The sequence below is a fragment of the Panicum hallii genome, chromosome 9 (assembly GCF_002211085.1).
Source record: "Panicum hallii strain FIL2 chromosome 9, PHallii_v3.1, whole genome shotgun sequence".
In the NCBI taxonomy this organism is placed as follows: Eukaryota; Viridiplantae; Streptophyta; class Magnoliopsida; order Poales; family Poaceae; genus Panicum; species Panicum hallii.
The window spans coordinates 41,412,611-41,434,620 of NC_038050.1; the positions used below are offsets into that span (position 1 = coordinate 41,412,611).

Below are 22,010 nucleotides of genomic sequence, written 5' to 3' on the forward strand. Positions count from 1 at the left end.
GCTTGGGCGTTTGCGGCCCTGGTTCGGGGCACGGCCAGCACGGGGAGAGAGAGGGGGGCACGAGGAAAAGGTCCAGGGGTGTGCGGGGAGGACCAAGGTGGCCGTAGCGGCGGGGCGGCGGCAGCCCGTGTCTTGGGAGCGCCGGCGAGCGTGCGCGGTCGCGGGGAGACGAAACCGAGGAGAAAGAGAGGCGGGAAAAGTTTCTTACCCCACCGGGGTGCTGCGACGGTGGTAATGGCCGAGGGTTAGCGGCGCCGGCGTCGTCTCGCGTGGCGCAGGAGCTCGGTTGGCGGCGGCGCAATCCCGAGCGGGTGGCACGGCGGCGCTAGGGCACAGAGGGGAGGTGGGGAAGGTGGTTGCGGCTGAGGAGGGACGCAAGAGAGAGAGACCGCGGCTAAGAAGGGGGGGGGGCAGTCCTCGGCGTGCGTTCCTGCGATCAACGGACTCCGCTCCTCACGGGGTTGCCACGGCCCGATCTAATCCGAGCGCGGCCGGCTCCCAGAAGGCTCCGGACGGGGGGGGCTGGGCCCGCGTGCAGCTTGGCCAAGCACCGCGCAGGGGGGAAGGGCCCGGGATGCTGTGACGCGGCCACATCCAGCGGCCAGACGACCGGAGCGGCGAGGGGAAAAAACAGAGGAGGGGGAACTCGGGCGCTGGGAGGAAGGGGAAAGGAAGGCGCCGACGTGTGGGCCCGGAGTGGCAGCGAGAGGGAGAGAGCAGGGAGCGCGGGCTGAGGGGGAAACGGGCCGGGGTCGTGGCCCACGCGGGGAAAGAGAGAAAAGAGGGGGTGCTGGCCCATGCGGGAGAGAGGGGAAAGAGGAGAGAGGGGGAAGAGATGGGCCGGGCTGGGTTGGGCTGCCTCCTTTCATCCCTTCTCCTTTTCTTCTTTTGCTTTTCTAACTCCTTAATTCAAACAATTCTAATTGAATTCAAATGCAATTTGAATTCAAACCTACCCCCTCAACACAAACAAAAATAATGCACCAGCATGAATGCACAACCAAGTTGATCTTATAATAAATTTTATTTCCTTGCGTTATAAATTGCTTTAAATGCCACGAAAATTAAAGAAAAGCATGGAAAATTTATTTAAGCCCAAATAAATTCATTAAAATTAGGGAAAATTTACCTTAGGGTGTTACAGCTGTTGTCGTGGGCGCTTGCCTCGGGAGTTCTAGCCCCTGGTCATCGCAGCAGCAACGGCCGGACCCCCTACCCGTGACTTGTCAAAGCCACAGTTCTTCTTGTTCTTTTTCTTGCCACTGCCGGGGGCAGCGACACTGGGCCCGCTTATCTGAGTGGGTCCTGCCTGAGTTGCAGAGTGCCATGCACGGCCTTCTGCAGCCCTGGTGCATTTGTCCGCCAAAGCGTACAAGGTGGTGATGGTTTCCACCTGATGAGTCACCAGCTTCTCCAGCATCTTCTCGTCACGGACCCCCTGACGGAAAGCTGTGATAATAGATGCATCGGAGATACGTGGGATGGTTCCACGTACCTTGGTGAAGCGGGAGATGAAGGCCCGGAGGGTTTCTCCGGGTTGTTGCCTCACAGCGTGGAGGTGAGCCTCCACGCCATGCTGCTGGTACACACTGGCAAAATTTGCCATAAACTATGCGCAGAGCTCACCCCAAGATTGGATGGATCCCGGAGTAAGGTTCATGAGCCAGGTCTGGGCTGGCTGGTCAAGGCTACATGAAAGTAACTTGCCATGACGGCTTCATTACCTCTAGCCGCCGTGATGGCAGTTATGTAGACCTGCACGAATTCTGACGGGTTGGAAGTCCCGTCGTACTTCTCCGGCAGATGTGGCCGAAACTTGGACGGCCAAGCCACTGCCCGAAGTGGTCTGCGAGCGCTGCGCAACCCACCTCGACCATCGGTGCCTGGATAGGTCCTTGCGGCGTGGGCGCTGCCGCAGCAAGTTCGGCATCAGGTCACGACCCTCGATGTTGAGCCGGCGGTCATGCGCCCGCCCAATGGCGATGCGGGCGTCCTCTCCCGCACGTCTGCGGTTGAGCTCTGCCCGGAGGTCCTTGGTCCGCGCACTCCTCACTGATGATGAGTGCACAAAACCGGATGCGCCGCCCTGACGACAGCGTTGCCTGGACACAGACCCCCCCTGCTGAGCCTGGGGAACCCTGCACGAGGTTGAGGAGGCGGTCGACGTCATCATGTCATTGCCTCTGGGCGTCAGGCGAGGCTGCCTCACCAGGAGGGTTGCGGAGCAACTCCCTGGCTGCCACGAGCGGCCCAGTCGGTGCAGGCACCGATTGGGCCACGGAAGCCCGCTCCACAGGACGCTGCAGAGCAGCACGCGCTGCCACCCTGGAGGGCACGCGCTGCTCATCATGACCTTGCTCAATGTAAACAGGAACGCAACAAGCTCCTACGGTCCTACACACACTGTTTCTTCGACGTGCGTGCCACCATTGTGAATATCTCGGAGGAGGACATTATCGACTGCTTCTACAATAGCATCACCGACCTAGGCATCTACAGAGACTTTAGGCGGAACAAACCAAAACCTATTGCAGGACTTCGTGACATGATGCACGACTGGTCCGAGCAAGAGGAAAAGATGTGGGAGCGGTTCCTGAGGCCCAATGACATCAACCTGAGGCGCACAAATGACAATCGTACTGACAAGAGCCAGCGGGACTACTCGGGTCCATCCCGCAAGCGCAAGCCAGATGACCTCGTCGTGGGTGTGGATCATCCTTCGCGAGGCAGAAGAAATGCCCATGGCATCCAGGTGCCAATCATGCGGCAATTGATTGCTATCACCTCCGGAGGACATTCAGCAATCCCAGCATCAACAAGAAGAACAAGTCAACGGATAAAGAACCCAAAGAGGATGACCAAGGGGGGAAATCGCACATGCCTTTAATACTAGGTTTTATATTTATAGGTCCTAGAGTGTTAATGGGGTGAAATGGGAGATAGCAATAAAACCTAGGACAACTATAATACTAGGTTTTATATTTATATTACCATAGGAAAGAAAGTGAAAAAGATAGGTTAAATCCTAAGAAAAATAGGTTTTTGTGTAAAATAGGGACCTATGTGTAAATAAAACAAAAACCATAGGGCCTTTTATGTAAAATAGTTGATGTGTAAAAGTAATTTTCATGTTTAATTAAGGGCTAACATGTAAGAATACAAGTCATCATGATATCTCATGAAAACTTGTAAACATATCCAAAATTTGATCAAATCCACTTTGGTAAGGACAAAGGTAATTCAAATTCCACCTTTATTCAAAACTTAACATGTAAAGCTGAAAACTTTGAGTTTTTGTCCTTGAACCTTAAAGAAAAATTGTAGAGCTTGAAAAACTCTACAACTTTCATTTTGGGTACTTCCTCATTAGAGTTTTATATCAACGTGGAATTTTACTTTACAGGGAAGTCCCTGGATCTTTTTAATTTTCCACATGAGCCCCTCGGACTTCCCCCTCCTTCTTCTTCCTCTGAGCCCCCTCTGCTCCTCTGCCTCCCCTGCTCTGCCGCCGGTGCAGCTTCCCTGGCCGCCGCTGTGTAGGCCGCCGCCATCCACCTCCTGCTCCCCTTCCTCCCACGCGTCGTCCCCTCCCTGCCCCTGACCTCTTTCCCCTCCCCGCTGTCCCCATTTACGCGCGCCACGGCTGCCGGGAGCTCTGCTCGGCCGCCACCTCGCCGTCGCCGTGGAGAGCTCACTGCAGCACGCCAAAGCCTTATCTCTCACGCGCAATAGCACTACCAAAGCTCCTACATTCTGTTCTCCTGGTTCTTCTGCCAATTCCCGAACCCCAGCTGCGATTTCCACAGCCGCCTTTTCTTCTTCCACTCCGACGACTTCGGCTCATCGTGGGCAGCCACGGTCGACCGCCCACTGCTCTTATCGATCCCCTAATCAGCTTCCCCGACCTCTGCTCGAGCTCCCCAGCCCCCAGCAGCCCTCCAATTTTGACCGGAGCACGGTTGCCGACGATCGTCGTCCGCCGCCGGCCTCGACTCACCGTGGGCAGCTCACTCCGAGCCTTCCCGCGCCACTACAACCCCTCAGCCAGCACTACATCAACCCCGTGAAGCTTTACGACCTCTTCGTTAGTTCTTTAGTGCACTGCATCGCCTTCCCGAAGCTCGCCGGCATCTACCTCCTCCGCCACCGTCGCTGTCTTCGCCGGTCACCTCTAATCCGAAGTGTATGCTCCCAATTGACGACACCAATACCTTTCCCACGGCTCACTGGTGCTTGCGTACAGGTTCTTCGCCGGTGTTGGCCGCCGGAGCATCGCCGTCGACGTTGCCCCCTCCACCACCACTTCGGACTCCCGTCGAAGTCACCCTTTCCGGTCACCCCAATCCTCGACACGTGGTGCAATCGGACCACTGTGAGCTCCTGAGACTTTCCCTCCCCTCGGACCTCGCCGCCGGTGACCCCCCCCTCGCCGGAACATGGCCGCCCAATCCCTGCTTCTCTTCTGCCCCTAGCTGAGGACCTCGGGTTAGAAGATACAAAAGTCCAGGGGGTTATTTGCAAGACTTGTGGCTCATAGAAATAGTGCTCTAAGGACCTCCTGATGTAATTTATGCTGTCCACTTTGAAATTCCATATCAAATCAAGGAAAAATCACAAAAATGCCAAATAAAATTTGTTGGAATCCTCTTTTTAAGATCTACAACTTTCATTAAGGGATGAATTTCAGTTTCTGAATATCTTGTGCTCTAATTTAAGTGTTAAGTTTAATTAGTTGTAGGATTAGGAAATGCTTAGTAATTGATAGAAAAATGATAAAAATGTGAAACCAATTGCATTAATCTTGTGTTGTTATGTAGTATCTAGGAAAAATAATTAACCTACTGTTTATGTAATATTTTCTTAATATGGGGTTTAATTATGAATAATGTATGGTTAACCTTGTATATTTAATATCTGTAGTTTTAAATGCTCAAAAATCATGAAAATAATTTTGAGGTACTATTTTAGAGTGATGTAATCTGTCACTAAATTCTCACCCTAGGATTAGGTGTAAAACCACCAAAACAAATAAAACATGTTATGATAAAAATTATGCCCTTATCTGGATAGTATAAGTCAATAGTTAGGTAATAACCTAGAGTTAGTATCAATAATTAGTTAAGAAAATAAATGAAGTTAGTAGTGATAATTAGTTTAAATGTTTAAAGCTAACCCAACCTACTACCTAATGCCATTAGTTCAAGGTTTGGGGTAACCAACACTATTGCTTAATGTAACTAAACAAAATAGTTAATACCCAATAAATGACTGCCCAGTAGAGAGATAAATGATATGGGTAAAAAGTAAATCATACTTTCGTTGGATTGCAACTTTATTGTGAAATAACATAAAAGATTATGCACTCCTTGACTTATAACCTTGCATATCATGTAGACTCGACTACTCTCGCCGACGGTGACTACGAGCTGATCTCGGATCAAATCGTAGAAGTTTCTGAAGACCCCGGGAACACCGTCGAAGGTCTAACTGAAGCTCCGAACCAAAGTTCGGAAAACTTTGACACCACTACCCCCAACCCTACGCAAGAAGGCAAGCCCCGGTGCATAACCCAGTATTTCAAATTACTACATTATGCAATCTTATACTTATATATTATATCTTGCATTAAGTCTAGGAGATGAAATGGAACCCTAGATGCATTAAATCCTAGGAACCTATGTATTGTGCGTGAGTCCTTATCGCATAGGTGCTCTGCTAATAGGACCGATAGAAGTCGGGTGATTTCCTGTCACTCGCACGATATAGGAGTTGCAATGTTTACATTCCTGTAATCACTATAAGGATGATGGACGGGATTTATGTGAGGTATCATGATTGAGATGATACCCCATCTGTGTTGGTGAATTTGATAAGGTCGCAGTGTGTGATAGCGGTGGTTAAGCGTTTGAAAGTACTAGCCACATGCCGCGAAATATGGTAAGCGGTAAACCTAGTAACCAATCGGCCCGAGGAGTGGACATACCTCCCACCACTCGTATTTTGATTTTTCCTGTTACTCGATTCGACGTGTGGGAATACGTGTTGCCGGGCAACCAGGAGTACAGCTGTGTAGTCACTCTACAAGCGTACGTTCTGCACATTGGATGTGCGTATGGTCCTGTAGTCGCTTGTGGTGGATCTGATCCACGAGTCGGAATGAAAGGCAAACGGTTGCTTCGGAACAATCTCTGAATGTTCCAAGTGTGTGAGTTAGGTTTACCTTGCAAGGCTGAAATTCGATTAAGGAATCGTCCATTTCTCGCGGAGATTGAGACTACTTGATCCCTTTACCACAGAGAGTAACAAGAGTAATTGTATGGTTATCAAAGATGATAATTGGATAAAGATTCTACCATGCTTGATTAGCTATATGTGCTTATCTAGAATGGATAATCACATAGAACTTAAAAGCTAAAAGTTAAAAATAAGGACCTACTTTTTGCTGCTTTTCAGCTGAAAACCCTACCCAAAATCTAAAAGGCCTTCATAAGTCTAGTTACATGGCTATGTATACCATGAACGGGTAAGCCTTGCTGAGTATTAGAATACTCAGTCTTGCCTTGTAACTTTTGTTCAGGTAATCTCCCTGACGACTCAGCTCTGCCTATACTGTGGCCCTACTCTCTGCCTGATGGTTGGTCCGTGGAATGGGACCCGTCCCCGGCCAACACAGACCCTCCGAGTGATATCATGCCAGGGCTAGCATGATATCTGAACTGACGACGTGTACAACGTGTACAGTACCCGTGCTTTAAACTTCGCTGCAAGACTTGGAACTTTAAACGGTTTTGTAATAATTTCCATCAATTGGTAACTAATGTTACTTTTAAAATACTCATGTATGGTATCTGCCTGTGCTGTAAAAATATGATGGTATTTGTATCTCTGAACTCGTCTTCGTGCGAGTTACCTTGTTTGATCCTGCATTCGGTGGTTTATCGGGACGTTACCCGACAGGCCAAGGGATTATACCGTTTGAAGCACGTTGAAGCCCTCAAAAGTGGACTCGCGTACTTGAGCTGTTGTAATTCAGGTTGTTTCTGCCACAGATTTGAACACCTTAGCTATGGATTAGACTCCATCCATAGGACTTAGAAATCCTAAAATCTTTAAACTCACAAACTTATTAGTCCCATTGACTATATTATCATACAATCACCTAAATTACAATAATAGCCTAATGGGATCGCCTTCCTTACGCCGCTCGTATTCCTAGTGTATAGGTACCAAAAACCATACCTGGAATGTACAAATATATACGGTCCTCATTCTATTTGGCTGTAATAATACAACAGTACTATGTTTCCTCAAAAAAAAAAAACAATACTACTCGCAGGAAATTACTTTCCGCATTCTATCGGTCTTCTTCATCTTAAATTTGGCAATTCGGAGTTCACTTATCCCTCGCTTCCTTCATAATTGTTGGTTGCCGCTGATTTTTTCTTTCACTCTGCAATATTGTTAGAAAAGCTCGCTCTAAGACGAGTCATATTTTGGATGTCCGTTGACCTCCGCTTCAAAGCTCTGTAGTCCGGAGCCTCTTTGCAGATGTGCTGAAAATTTAGCTAATATATCCAGCTCAAGGATTGATGAGTTCCGTGAAAATTCAAATAATCCAATCACATATTTATTTTCTAAGAATATTATACCCATTTGTTGCTACGACCTATGTGAGTATCAATTTTCATCATATTAAATATTTGTAAATGACATATGTCAACAGATATACACCTTGAGGTGAACAATATTCATGTTCAATGTACGTATTTCAAAGTACACAACAAATAATTAGACATGTGTGAACGTAATAGAACAAACTTCGCTTTCTCCTTTGGACATGTGTGAACTCAGCAGGGAAAAAGCTGCCTGCATGTCTCCTCCTCTTTCGACAAAACACCCTTTTATTGTTGAACATGCAGCCAACCTATTTTTTGTTAAAAAACAAGAATCGATAAGTACATTAACGGATATATTTTCAATAAAATTTAGATAGGAGATGTTTAGAAAAAAGAAAAAAAAATTGTCAAGTCGTAGATGACATAACAATACCTAATCTTCTCTTTTGCGGGCTGTGGTGAGAGAGAAAAAATTGTCAAGGATTCCCTCCGCATAGGTGCAGCGCTGGCGCCGGCGCATAGGCATAGCATCCCATTCTATTATTCCATTCCGTCCCCATTGCGTTTGCATTGCATACACACCGGCAGCAGGTAGCATGGGCTTTTGTAAGATAGTTATGTGCTATGCTTTGCTACAGGTGATAAAAAATAATTTCACAATAATATATAGAGAATCAAAAAACATAAGATTTAAGGTCTATTAATATACACACACAATCATCCAGATAATAGTTTTTAAAATTAAACAAATCAAAGTACATCATGATATCCAAATTTATGGTTTTTTCCTATGATGCAGCTAATATATTTCTTAACACATTGACCATCAAGACTCTGACATGAGGTGCAATGAGAATATAAGCATGGCATTAGAGGAGTGATGCATCGCTCCCTAACCTCCTGGTTTGATGGTTCATGCACGCCTGTTCCAAACTGGTTCATTACACCTTGGCCCAACTGAATCGTAACGGATGGATTTACCAAGTGTTGTAGATCAGATATCCATAAGTAATTATCAAACAAATCAAGTCCTTGTCTTATGCGTTCCACTTCCACCTCTCTTGCAGGTCCTTCACGTCTAACCATATTAAACAACCACGTAATTTAAATAAGAATACCAATCATAGCTTGACAATTCTTAGCCTAGACTGCAAAAAAACCCTTTGCATTTTAGTTGCTTCCCAACTTGTTAGCAAACAATGTGAAATCATATGGGCAATAATAATGGAGAGAAGGATGACTTATCTGACAGAACTCAGAAATGAAATCATATGGCTTGAGTATCCTGTATAACTTGGTCACCAATAATTTCCAACATTTTTCAGTGCATACTGCAGGCAATGAGATCTAAAGTTTAAATTGGAAGGCACCAGATAATACATGTAGGCTTACAGGTAATGTATGTAAAATTACATGAGAGTTCTATAAAGCGACGATTGAAGAACCAAGTGATAAATTACAGCGTCCATTTAAGTTAAACATGACATGTGGCTACTGTATAAAAATGCTCCCATGTCCATCGGGAATAAAAAATATTCCTTTGTTTCAAACACATTACCACAAGGGAAAAGCACCGGTAATTAACTGAAATATGTGATTCACATATAAGAAGGTCCAGAGCCAAGCATAAGATGCACGAAATTAGCAACAAGATCAAGTTGTGCCTCAATGAGATTGAAATATTGAATACAAATACCATGATCTGCGTCAAATTTAAGAAAATTGGGGAATTGATCATATCGATGGTGTGTGTTGTAACTGATCCCAGAAGCTAGCTGTTTCACGGATTTCTGTTTCCCTATTCTACCAGATGTACCGGATGTTCTCTTTTGTTCAACACATATTGTAAAGGTGGCATGAGACTTGAGAGCGACTACAGATAAGCAGCCCCATTCAAATAAAAGTTATCCGAACCCAATATGGTGAACAAACAGAATAGAAATGTACTCCACACTAATGGTCCTGACAGAAAGAGACTTCATGTATGCACATTGTACCTTGTCTGCCTATTCATATTTGTGCTTGCTGTTGCACGTGACAAGGAACCACGTATCAAATATGATGCCATTTTTTTCTTTAGACTTCACCTTAGCCTCTGTGACGCCAGCAAGGGTTATGCCTCCTGCTGCAATCTCTCAAATTTGAATCGGCACTCTGGCAGCAGGTGTTGAAGATTTGGGTACAGAGTCTGAATTAAGTCTTACAGCAGCATGATTTGAATCGAGCAAATCAAAGACTTCTTCCTTGAATATCTGATAACCATAGCAGCAAACCACAGAATAATAACAAGCTAACAGCTGCTGGTACGAATAAGAAAGAGGCAAGTGCTACTATCTTACCTCAATAAAAGACACCCTAATTAAAAACTCTGCGCCATCCTTTGAGGTGTCAACTTTTTCTTAAAAATTGTCTCCATAACTTAAGGAATTATCCCTCCACATTTATCTTCACCACTATAATCAGTACCCATTGTATACGTCTTGCCAGAACCAGTCTACAATTGTCAAAGACCAGCAACTAAGTAACAGAATAATCATCTAAAAGACAGTCAGCCTACCAAGAAACAATTAAGCGCCTGTTTGGATGAATGGGAAAGAGAAAGAGAAAGTGCAAAACTTTTACTCTTTTACACTTTTTTTGCACTTTTGGATCCAAACACCCCAAAGTGTAAAAGGGCAAATGCTACCGTAATTTTGCTAATTATGGATTAATTAGGCTTAATAGATTCGTCTCGTCATTTAGTCCTCATCTATGTAATTAGTTTTTTAATTAAACTATATTTAATACTTATAATTAGCGTCCAAACATCTGATGTGACAGGAGCAAAAATTTTACCATTTACCTTTTTGCCATTTGGGGGTGGATCCAAACAGCACCTAATTTCATCATACAACAGTATTGCACCTGTGCATATGCTAGAACAGTAGCATTGGATATATGTTCCCCTGTGGTTCCATACCAAAAAAAGTGACCCTTACTCCCTTTTTAGTAGTAGAGCAATTGGATATATGTTCCCCTGTGGTTTCACAGGAATTGAAAACGTTTTTACGGTAAGCTGAACCTTTTACTATCGATACAACTGATGTGTGGAATGGTCAAACTTGCTAAATTCTAACTGAAAGATGGTTTACAAAGAATCTGCAAGGTCAAAATCATAAAGTAATAGGCAAACATGTCTACAGACTGAGAATTAGTTTCTAGCAGTTCTACATAGTAATACTGAAAATGGTAAAAGGGCAGAGTGAGACACAATTTAAACAGAACATACAAGCAAAAAACATATTAAATTCGTAAGTACAAACCTTGCTCACAATCTTCCCCTCTGGGCCAGTTTGCTTCTTGACCTGAATCTGGCCTAGCGTTTTACCTGTAGAAGAATACCAGTACAACTCACTCAGCGGTGTAAATATATGAATTGACTTGGACAAACTAATAGCAGACATCAAAGTCAGAGTAATATAACACACAAAACCAATCAACCAATACATAAAACCAATAAGTCAAAGGAATACGCAAAGGAATCCTTAAAATTCGCAGTATAGGTAAGAATACAGTTATCTATACAGGTTGCAATAATCCCAATGCAGATGTGTTTAGGTTAAATGTGAAGGTATCAAAGTAATCGTCCTCACTCATATGAGCAGAATTTCCATGATAGCACCTAAGAATCAAAAGTAAACATTGTGTATGAGATTAGAAATTAAAAAAGTCAAAAGTAAACATTGTGTATGAGATTAGAAATTAAAAAAGTGCTTGTTCTTCATGTGCGTAGGAGTGCCAAAAAAGATGAGCATAAACAAAGGAACTCAAATTGTAATGACAGAACACAGAAGCCACTATAATACATACCAACAAAAAAAATGCGTAAGAAATCTCAGGAATTCTAGGAATAACTGTTATACATATATACATATTTTTACGCAGCAAGCCACCAATACATAATGAATCCATGTACTCGCTATGAATGCACTTACTTGCAAGTCCTTCAGCTTCCTCAGCCTTAACAATATGAACACCACCGTTCAGCCCACTTTTGAAAGTGCCCAATCTGCGGCCTCCAGCAAGGGTTTGACTCTTAACAACTATCTGCAATGAAAATATCCTGAGTATGTAAATGTGGCTAAATTGCAAATTATGAAATGCCTAATCTTCTCTTAGATTATAACAAGATAGTAGACGCTGAGCTATATAAATTTGTACTGCTACTCCAAATTAAGAATATTTCCCAACTATTTCATAAGAAGCATGCATGCTTTAGAGATCAGAAAGATAGCACACAGCTGTGAGCACAAGCAGTATCTAAGATTACTCGAGGCACCTAGGCTGTGCCATGACTCCATTTGCACGAATATACTGATATAACTGTAACTGATCTATGCCGAATACTATATACCCCAACCAACTATGAAAATCCCCTTAAAAATAGCCCCTTAGTCACCGGAAAATTCCATAAAGCCATCAACATAAAAAAAACATCAATTATCATAGATTGCTATCGATGCACTGCCTGCTCAGTATAAACTCGAAGTAAACTACATTCCAATGACTGTCATATCGACAGACCCTATCCACGGGCGGCTGACATTTTGCATCCACGGAGTGAATAAGATGAAATAACATAAGATAAGGAAGTTGTGGCATTGTCGCCTGTTTCTCGTTGGGGAATACGTTCTTCAAGGCGTCCTTGACCTCCTGAGCGGACCCAGCCGTCGCGCCCCTGGGTGCGTTGATCCCGTATTTCCCCATCAACTCCGCGCCCTGCAGAATAACACAATCCGCAATCCCTAATCCGTCAGCCCTAACCTCCAGAAATGGACCAATAAATTCCACGAAACCGGATGAAAAATGGGAGGGCAAACTGCGGGATCCGGGGGGCGCGAGGGCACCTGGTACTCGTGGATGTTGAGGCGCGAAGCTGCTGATGCTGCCATCTCCCGGCGACGGAGAGGGTGCGGGACGCAAGCTTCTCAAGCGATCCGGAACCCTAACCACGAATCCTCCAACCTGATTAGACAAGAAACAGAAAAATACCCCCAATACGCCAGGACGGGGACACCTCGCGGCGGCGGGATGGCAGGACGGTGGCGCGGCGGGGCGGGGATGGCGCGATAACGCGATGGCGGCGGCGCGAACTGGCTCGCGGGCTGCAGCGGCACGAGGGGAGGGTGGCAGCGGCGGCGCGAGGGGGAGCGAGGGGGAAGGCGTCGTGAGGGGCCGAGCGTCGGGAGGTGGAGGGCGTCCGGGCGGAAGAGACGGGAACCAGAGGCGTGCGGGGTGGGAGGGGCGGGTTGGGGGAGGAGGTGGGAGGCTTAGATCGCACGGGAAGATAATCAGACGGCTGACGTACGCCCGCGCACGAACGACGAGGGAGGGGGCGACGGATCGCACCTGAGTGTAGAGGAGCGAAAAAAAAAAGTCACCCTTACTCCTTTTTAGTGCTAGAGATGTAGCAAAAACTTTTTTTTTTATCTTTTCTGAAAGAAGTAGTAGAGCTTAGAGTTTAGCCGTACAATTGTTAGGCAGGCTATGGTATGATATTTTGGCACGATTGGCACGGTCGAAAGTATGGCACGGTAAAAAACTTCAGGGCTATATTAGCGTAACATCAATGGTTGTGTCGTTTCTAAGATATCAGTACGGTACAATCCGTATTTTGTGGCATGATTGGGCACACGTCGTAAAAATACCTTGTCCACCTAACACTGTTATCTAAGAAAGAAGCAATTTACGAAAATGATGAATTTTGCGTTAGTCATGCTTGGATCTGGTAAAAGTTTGTCATGCCAGTACGGCACGGCATGACGTGCCTAAAAGTCGGAGACACAGCACGTGGCACGAGAAATGCAATTTGAAAGTTAAACTCTCTCTGTCTCTCTGCTCCTAAAAGTATGGTTGCATTGTGGGAATGAAGTGGATTTGGTGCAGAGGTCCAGGTGCCTGGTTTTGCATTCAGGCACGTAACCATGAGATGTGGTTGTGTGAAAATGGAGCTACAGTTGTCATTAACCAAAGAGAGCTTAATTAGGGTATGCACTGGATTAAAGTTGAAGAAAGAGGAAAGAACAAGGCCACCAAAACCATATTGTACAGATTACTATATATAACAGAGAGAAAGTAGTGGGAGACTCATTCGGAGGACGAGCACACAACACGACCTGCTAGTTGGGGACAAAATAAGCACTAGAGTAGCATGTATGCGTGCTCCAGGATTACCTAGACAGATTGAAAAATCTCCAAGTAAGACGAGAACCATGCTGACAATCTGAAATCTGTGGTGTATACCCATCCCAGGTTCTGTCTCACCCAATCCCCTACTGATGCTTTGGATATGGAGCAGGTAACGACCCTTAACCCCAACCACTACCCAAGTTTCCATCAGCTTTGACCTTTAATCAAATCCTAATCCATCCGCGTTCTCCAACTCCATCATCGTCTCCATTCTCCAATCTAGGACTATATATATGCATGCATCTACGCCGTCATTCATAACCCAAGCAAGAAACACACAATCTAGCTAGCAAGCAGCAAAGTACACACAAGGAGCTAGCAGCAGCTTAAGAAGCTAGCTGCTACCACCTGGCCGCCATGGAGCTTCTCCCTTGCATTGCCACCCTGCTCCTCCTCTCTTGCTCCCTGACCGCAGCGACGACGCCATTGGGAACTATCGAGCGCGTGACTAAGCAGCGGATCCTCGCGAGCATCCCGCCGGGCGGGGGCCTACCCGTGCTGTTCCTTACGTCGCCGTCCGGCAAATACGCGGCCTACTTCGTGCGCACGCACACCCTGCCGGGCGCCGGCGGTCTCGGCGCCGACTTCTGCTACGTCGAGGTGGTCGACGCCACCACGGCCGGCGCCCACGGCGGCGCCGTCGAGGGCGAGGAGGAGGGCGGCGTCGCCGCCGCCGACAGCGGGAAGAGCGTGTGGGAGTCGGAGTGCCGACCCATCAGCACGGTGAATACGTGCTCTCTGCTCTTCTCGTGGGACGGGCTGGAGGTGTTCGACGGCAGCGAGGAGGTGTGGCACGGCGAGACCAACAGGGACGGCACCAACTTTCTCGAGACGCTCGAGCTCGTGGATGACGGCGACATGCGCATCCGCGACAAGGACGGCGAGCTCGCCTGGCGCGCCAGCGACGAGCCGCGCCACGCGCAGCACTGCGGCGCGCCGGGGTCGCCAGGGCTTGCCGCCGCGCTCCCGCCATTCGCCGAGCCCCTCGGCTCGCACAGCAGCAACCTGCCCTTTGGCCAGGAACCTGACGGCAATGGCCACTCGGCCGAGCTGCCACAGGCGGCCGACCTCGGCAGCGGAGCAGCGGCCTTCGGTGGCGCCCCAGGGGTGGCCGGACCTGGGCGCGGCCAGGGTGAGCACGACGCGGCGGCCGAAGTCGGGAGCGGAGCAGCGGCTTTCGGTAGCGCCGCGGGGGTGGCCGATCCTGGGCTCGGCCAGGGAGAGCACGACGTGGCAGCCGAGGGCGGCGCCGTGGCGGGGTTCGGTGCCCAGCCGCTAGTGGACAACAGTCCCTATGACAGCAGGGCCTGGAAGGAGGGCCGTGGGACCCACATCACCGCCATGGGTGTCGCCCTGTGCGTCTCAGCCGTGCTTGGCGCCATGGGCGTGGGTCTCTAGACTTGCTCGTGGCTGACGGTGGTGTGCTGCAATTGCTTGGCGAACTGATTAAGCAAGAGGGTGGGGTCGGTGATGCTTGGTGTTGCATTTGGTGATGGGAATTAGTGGTTGTGTTTCTTTTTTCCTATTAATTATGCGCATGTATTCAATACTGTTGTGTAAGAAGGGATGTTTATTTGTGTTTGGATAATTGGGGAATCAATATAGCACATTGTGACGGGTAAATGTACGCCATTGCTTCTATGAAAATGAATATAGTAGCAATTTAATTCGGGGTTAAGACTAGTCCGTGGATTTTGTGCTGTTGAGTTATTGAAGTTCACTTTATTGCTCACTAGTATATTTAAGGAAAAGAAGAAGAGAGAAATTATAGAATATGCCTCACTCCTGCACAGAGAACACCTTTCCTAATCCGTACCCAGGAACAGATAAATATCCAAATCGGCTATATTTTATAAACATTTTACAAAATAATACTAGTCAAGTTTGTGTTCTGCAGATCACATCAATGTCTAGAATGTCACTTATTTGTGGCCAAGGAGAGAGTGCAAAACTCATCAAGAGGGAGACGCACAAGCAATTAATTTATTAAATCATAAAAATAGAAGAGGTTTGTTTACTTCGGAAAGCAAAGAAAAAAATAAAGCATTGCTGCAAAGCATCGAGCAATTATCTTATGTTGGGAAAATATTTAAGTTTGGCTTTATGGGTTACGAGGGTCAAATTTACTAGATGAAAACGCGTTTTAGGTAATGTGGTATTGGTAACGGGCGTTTTATGCCCGATACAAGAAGAAGAGTTAAAGGTAACGGCCATTATTTAAGCCTGCTACTAATAAATCCCATCCGACTTGACAATATTGACGTCCGTTACCATTAACTCATTATTATTAACGCACGTTAACAATGCTCGTTACCAATATCATTAGTAACAAACTTTAACAATGTTCGTTACCAATATGACGCACATTGGTAACGGACGTTAACGATGCCCGTTACCAATATGACGTACATTAGTAATTAGTAATAGACGTTATTGATAACGGGCGTTGTTAGCGTCCTTTACTAATATGGTGCACATAATTTTTTTATTTTCTGATATTTTTGCTGGAACGACGAGCACATAAGTGATGACCATAAAAAAAATCTAGACCAATCAGACTTAAGGTGTGACCTATAGAAATTCAAAAAGATTTAAAAATATTAATATAAAAGTATTGCATCCCTCTTTGAATCATAAGCGATTGTGTGATGTAGTGGTTAGGAAAGGTTTGCGCGAACTAGGAAGTCCTCGAATCCTAGAGGAGGCAAAAATCATGTCCCTTCAAGTAAAAGAAGGCTGGTCAAGTGGGGGTGCCACTATTGGGTATAGAATTATTTTGCTGCCATTTGGTATTTTTACAATGCGATTTTTAATATGTCATTGGTTAACGGACATCAACATAATACCCGTTACCAATGACTATTATTGGCAACTGGTTTATGCCCATTACCGATGATGAGTCATTATTAACACAATAAAGATAACGTTGACCGTATCCGTTATGAAGGACTATCTCCGCCCGTTACCAATGTGCATTTTTCTAGTAGTGAATTCATTGATCCCATCGTCCAATCTTTTTCTTATTTGCCTTCTAGCTGTGTTTGGGGTTCACATCTTCGTCGACAAGCAAGCTAGCTCAAGCTGAGTTCGAGATTCGCGTGTTCGCCAACAAGCAAGCTAATTCAGGCTTCCGTCGTCGTTTCCGGCAACAGGCAAGCTAATTCAAGCTTCTATCGATGTTTCCGGCAACAAGCTAATAACACTTCTTACTTTATCTTTTTATTTGTTGATCGGCTGATTTGTTTTCTTCCTTTCATTGGAGGACTTGTGTCTTGATCCATAGTCCGCAATGACAACGGACGTAAGATGGGTTGGTCTGCCAGGAAGCCCCGTTCGGAGAAGTCCCATGGTGCCCATGAAGGTCAGAGTTCTTCAAGCCGACGCAATCGCAACGCTGGGGCGCGTCTCGGTCGTTACACTGTGTACGCTCCGCGTGGCGAGGAGCTATAGCCAGAGTTGAAAGTGAATCTTCTCGACGTCAACGCACCAGGGAGGTTTCGGCAAGGAGGCTGCGCATGCGCCTCGATATATATAAGCAGTGATGAGGGCGACCATGAGTCTCCTAAGAACTCTACTGCAAGCCGGAACAGGCACGCGACAACGAGAGCGCTCCTCGTAGCAGGCGTGAGGGCAAACTGCCTGAGCACACTTTTATGGTGCTGTCTCATGATGACAAGCTTGACAATGAATTACCCGAGTCGTCCCCTAAAGAAGGGGAATAAGGCAAGCAACGATGGGAAATACTCCTCACTGTAAATCCACTGGCTGGTCACCCGAGGGTTCGTCCAAGCCGGCGCGCTACGCTAAAGTCCAGGATGACGCGTTAGTTGCACCAACTCGACCTTTAGCTGTTAGTTCACTACAGGAAAACAGCAAACTTCCGACGGCCAAAATAAACTTTCAATGGCCCCGTCAGAATTTAAATAACTTCCGACGGCCAAGGAGACAGCTGTCGGAAGTTACTTAACTTCCGACGGCCGGACAGAGAGCCGTCGGAAGTTAAGTAACTTCCGACGGCCTAGGGCGGGCCGTCGGAAGTTGAGCGGACCGCCATTACCCCCCCGGCCGGGCTCGCGTTATCTCCAGTCTATCTGTTTTCTTCCCCCAAATCTCGCGATCTCCCGCCGTCGGCCCCAGCTCGCCTCGCCCGCCGCGCCGCCGCCCATCCCCGCCGCCACCCCGGCCACGCCGCCCGTCCGCGCCGCCGACCGCCCCAGGCCCCGTCCGCGCCGCCGCCTCCGCCCCCGGGCCGCGCGCCCGCCCGGCCTCCCGCGCCGCCGTCCGCCCCGGGCCCCGTCCGCGCCGCCGTCCGCCCCGGGCCCCGTCCGCGCCGCCGCCCGTCCTCCGCCCCGGGCCCCGTCCGCGCCGCCGTCCGTGCCGCGCGGCCGCCCGGCTGCGCCGCCGCCGCCGTCCGTCCGCGCCGCCTGTCCGCGCCGCCGCCCGGCCCGCCACCGCCCGACCCCCCCCCCCCCCCCCCGCCGTCCAGGTTAGTGCAGCACCATCGGAAGTTAAATAAAATATTGTATTTGATATGCATATTATAGTGATTAAACAGTAATCGCTTAAGTTTAGTAACTAAAGCTTTAGAATTATGATATATCTAATTTAAAATTAATCGCTCAAGATAACTATATTCTAACTTTGCAATTATTTAACTTAAAGTATGGGTGAGGATCGACGATGGGTGTACGAAGGTTGGCCTAATTTGTCAGATAAATGGATAGCTAATACGGAGGAATTTGTTAAGCGTGCTTTTGCTATGTCAAAGAATGGAAATGATGTGAGATGCCCATGTAGCCGTTGTCGTATTTGCTATTGTCAGACTAGGAAAGTTTTATCTTCACATCTGATAAAGTATGGTTTCATGCCTAACTATGAGGTGTGGGTGTATCACGGTGAAGCTTTACCTCCTCAGAATGCACCAGAAGTCCCAATACCATTAGAAGTGGCGACATCACCACAAGTTCTAAGTAATGATAATGGAGAGTATGATAGAATGGATGAGATGCTTCGTGATTTAGGAGAAGATATGGAGCTCCCATCCGAGACTGAGGATCCACCCACGTCGGAGGCTAAAAATTTTTTCGAGCTCCTTAAAGCTTCGGAAGAGCCGTTGCACGAGCACACAAAAGTGACTGTCCTTCCTTTCGTGACTCGACTCATGGCTATTAAGTCCAAATTCACATTATCTCACAATTGTTACAATATGATCTTGAATTTGATTGGTGATATACTTCTGGCAAATCACAAGATGCCTAAAGATGTCTACCAGTCAAGAAAATTGTTGTCTGGGCTTGGTATGGACTACAAAAAGATTGATGTTTGTCCAAATAACTGTATGCTTTTTTGGAAAAATGATATAGATTTGAAGAAGTGTCGAAAGTGTCAAGAATCTAGGTTCGTGGAGGTTGTAAATGAAGATGGTGAAAAGGTGACTACAGAGATAGCACAAAAGCAACTTCGCTACATGCCTCTTATGCCTCGGTTGAAGCGGTTATTTTTATCAAAGAATACTGCTAAGCACATGAGATGGCACAAAGAGAGGGTGCGTGCAAACCCAGAGTTGATGGTGCACCCTTCTGATACTGATGCATGGAAAGCTTTAGATGATTTTGATCCAAATTTTGCTAGTGATGCGAGAAATGTTCGGCTTGGTCTGGCGACAGATGGTTTCTCACCTTTTAATATGACTGCATCATCATATTCTTGTTGGCCGGTATTTGCTATTCCGTACAACCTTCCACCACATCTTTGCATGAAATATGATTATATGTTCTTGTGTCTTGTAATTCCTGGTCCGGAACATCCTGGAACACGACTTCATGTGATGATGCAACCTTTAATCGATGATCTAGATAAGTTGTGGCAAGGTGTTGAGGCATATGACTGTTACAAGAAACAAAGATTTACCCTTCGAGCTGCATTTCTATGGTCGATCCATGATTTCCCGGCATATGGTATATTTGCTGGCTGGAGCTGTCATGGACTTTTAACGTGTCTGACCTGTGGTAAAGATACAGACTGTTTCCGCCTTGAGTTCGGTGGTAAGATATGTTACTTTGATTGCCACAGACGCTTTTTGCCAGAGAATCATCCATTCAGATTTCAGAGGAACGCTTTCAGGAAGGATACTATTGTCACGAAGGGGCCACCGAAGCGTATGAGTGGAACAGAGATTCTAGCTATGTTGAAAGATTTAAAGATGAATACAGATGGAAATGGATATGTTGGTTTTGGAATTGAGCACAACTGGACTCATATATGTGGATTATGGGACCTTCCTTATGTCAAAGCGCTGATTCTAATGCACAATATCGATTTGATGCACTAGGAACGTAATGTTGGTGAAAGCATTATAAGTACGTGCATGGAATTCACTGATAGAATGAAAGACAACGTAAAGGCCAGAAAGGACTTAGCACAGATTTGTAATCGACCGTCCCTAGAGTTGACTGAAAGTGGTGGTAAGCCATGGGCTGCTTTTTGTCTGAAATCCAAACAGAAAAAAGAGGTAATGAAGTGCTTGAAGAATTTGAAGTTCCCCGATGGTTATGCGGCAGGTTTTAGGAGGGCTGTGAATTTGAAGACCGGAAAAATAAATGGGTTGAAGAGTCATGATTACCATATAATTATGGAGAGACTTCTTCCTGTTATGTTTCACGGATTTGTACATGATGATGTGTGGAAAGTGTTGGCTGAGTTAAGCTACTTCTATCGGCAACTTTGTGCTAAAGAAATCAAGAAAGAGATGATGGAGAAGTTGCAGAAAGAGATACAATACTTTTATGCAAGTTGAAAAAAGTTTTTCCTCCAGGCTTTTTCAATCCAATGTGATAGAGTCGGAGTGCCCGATCTTTCGGTGAGTGGAGATAATTTCGATCTGGTGGAAGATGACCCTCACGATTCGACTACGACGAGCAAGCCCGAAGCGCCAATGCAATCGCTGAACCAACTTCCTGTGGTTACCGACCTTGTTGATGCAAGATCATCCTGATCACGAAGATCGTTTCCTGCACGCAATCGAGGAACGAACAAGAAAAAGATGCGAGCAATCACAATATCACTCGAAGGTGGAGTTCTGAATCTCACGAGGACAGCGCGTATTTGCGCGTGTTCGAGAGTAGCTAAAGCTAGATGTAAAACAAAACTCAAGTCTGGAAAGCAATGATGCCTCTATCTAAATAGAGGAAGAGAGGGGTGCAACCCTAGGAAAGGGACGGCCAGGGAGGGGGCGCAGCCCCTAGTGGTGGTCAGCCCTAGGCGCCCACGCAAGGGCCTCAGTTGGGCCAGCATATTCTTCTGGGCCTTCGTTCTTCAGTAGCATGACGAAGTTCAGTTCTCTTGCACGGGCCCGAGTGATTGGCCCAGAAGGAGGTGGCACCTGGGGTGGGGGAGCATCTGGTGTCGCTGGAAAAGGTGCTGCTGGCGTAGACGTACTCGTGTTGTAGTTGATGTCCTCATCATCCTCCCCTTCTAGAACTGAAGTCGTCCTCGACGGCAACTCCTCATCCTCGCCCACATATGGCTTCAAATCTGCAACATTAAAACTAGTGGAAACACCAAGCTCCGCAGGCAGGTCAAGGACATAAGCATTATCATTAATCTTGGTTAGCACCTTAAAAGGACCAGCAGCACGAGGCATCAATTTAGAACGGCGTAAAGTAGGAAACCGATCCTTTCTCAAATGCAACCAAACCATATCACCAGGTTCAAAAGTAACAAGTTTTCGACCTTTACTACCAGCAACCTGATATTTAGCATTAGCAGCAGCAATGTTTTGTTGAGTCTGTTCATGCAAATTAATCATGTGTTCAACATGGGCAACAGCATCTATGTGTGGGGCGTCCGCAGCATCAAGCGAAAACAAATCAATAGGCGCCCGAGGAATATAACCATAAACAATCTGAAAAGGGCACATCTTTGTAGAAGAATGTGTTGCATGATTATAAGCAAACTCAACATGAGGCAGGCAATCTTCCCAACGTTTCAAATTTTTGTCTAAAACAGCCCTAAGCATGGTTGACAAAGTTCTATTAACCACCTCAGTTTGTCCATCAGTCTGAGGGTGACAAGTTGTGCTAAACAGCAATTTAGTTCCCATTTTATTCCAAAGTAATCTCCAAAAATGACTGAGAAACTTAGCATCACGATCAGAGACTATTGTAT

General features: G+C 46.5%; 2 protein-coding genes and 1 long non-coding RNA gene across 9 annotated transcripts; 1 reads left to right on the top strand and 2 right to left on the bottom strand.

Annotated features, from left to right (window-relative positions):
• Window positions 1-7,671: 7,671 nt before the first annotated feature.
• LOC112874993 lies at window positions 7,672-10,037 on the bottom strand. Of its 6 annotated transcripts, none has more exons than XR_003225088.1 (6): window positions 9,956-9,974; window positions 9,821-9,868; window positions 9,614-9,741; window positions 8,514-8,947; window positions 8,050-8,248; window positions 7,672-7,924 (listed from the first exon to the last, which is right to left on the bottom strand). It is a non-coding gene; the product is annotated as an uncharacterized LOC112874993 (long non-coding RNA). The 6 variants fall into 6 exon arrangements; XR_003225089.1 differs by having other exon boundaries at window positions 9,614-9,738; window positions 9,956-9,970; XR_003225087.1 differs by lacking the exon at window positions 9,821-9,868 and having other exon boundaries at window positions 9,614-9,770; window positions 9,956-10,037.
• Window positions 10,035-12,898, bottom strand: LOC112874992 (succinate--CoA ligase [ADP-forming] subunit beta, mitochondrial-like). 2 transcript variants are annotated; one of them, XM_025938646.1, is made up of 6 exons: window positions 12,503-12,898; window positions 12,180-12,374; window positions 11,591-11,702; window positions 11,249-11,277; window positions 10,919-10,983; window positions 10,035-10,110 (listed from the first exon to the last, which is right to left on the bottom strand). In XM_025938646.1, the coding sequence occupies exons 1-4, from the start codon at window positions 12,545-12,547 to the stop codon at window positions 11,249-11,251; spliced, it is 381 nt and encodes a 126-aa protein (XP_025794431.1). In that variant the 5' UTR covers window positions 12,548-12,898; the 3' UTR covers window positions 10,035-10,110; window positions 10,919-10,983. The 2 variants fall into 2 exon arrangements, with proteins under 2 accessions (XP_025794431.1, XP_025794430.1); XM_025938645.1 differs by lacking the exon at window positions 11,249-11,277 and adding an exon at window positions 10,497-10,632 and having other exon boundaries at window positions 10,079-10,187.
• A 1,220-nt stretch (window positions 12,899-14,118) lies between these two features.
• LOC112876890 lies at window positions 14,119-15,520 on the top strand. The gene has a single exon (XM_025941071.1). It carries the CDS (start codon window positions 14,202-14,204, stop codon window positions 15,240-15,242), a length of 1,041 nt encoding a protein of 346 aa, XP_025796856.1. The 5' UTR covers window positions 14,119-14,201; the 3' UTR covers window positions 15,243-15,520.
• The last annotated feature ends 6,490 nt before the right edge of the window (window positions 15,521-22,010 follow it).

Bases quoted from the DNA above. Each gene is read 5' to 3' on its own strand.
- LOC112874992 (XM_025938645.1), bottom strand. From the start codon at position 12,547: ATGGCAGCATCAGCAGCTTCGCGCCTCAACATCCACGAGTACCAG. The intron at 10,984-11,590 runs GTAAGTGCATTC...ATTCTTCTACAG, and splicing joins GGAAGCTGAAGGACTTGCAA to GTAAAACGCTAGGCCAGATT. The intron at 10,633-10,918 runs GTTTGTACTTAC...GTGAAACCACAG, and splicing joins AGGGGAAGATTGTGAGCAAG to GGGAACATATATCCAATTGC.
- LOC112876890 (XM_025941071.1), top strand. From the start codon at position 14,202: ATGGAGCTTCTCCCTTGCATTGCCACCCTGCTCCTCCTCTCTTGCTCC.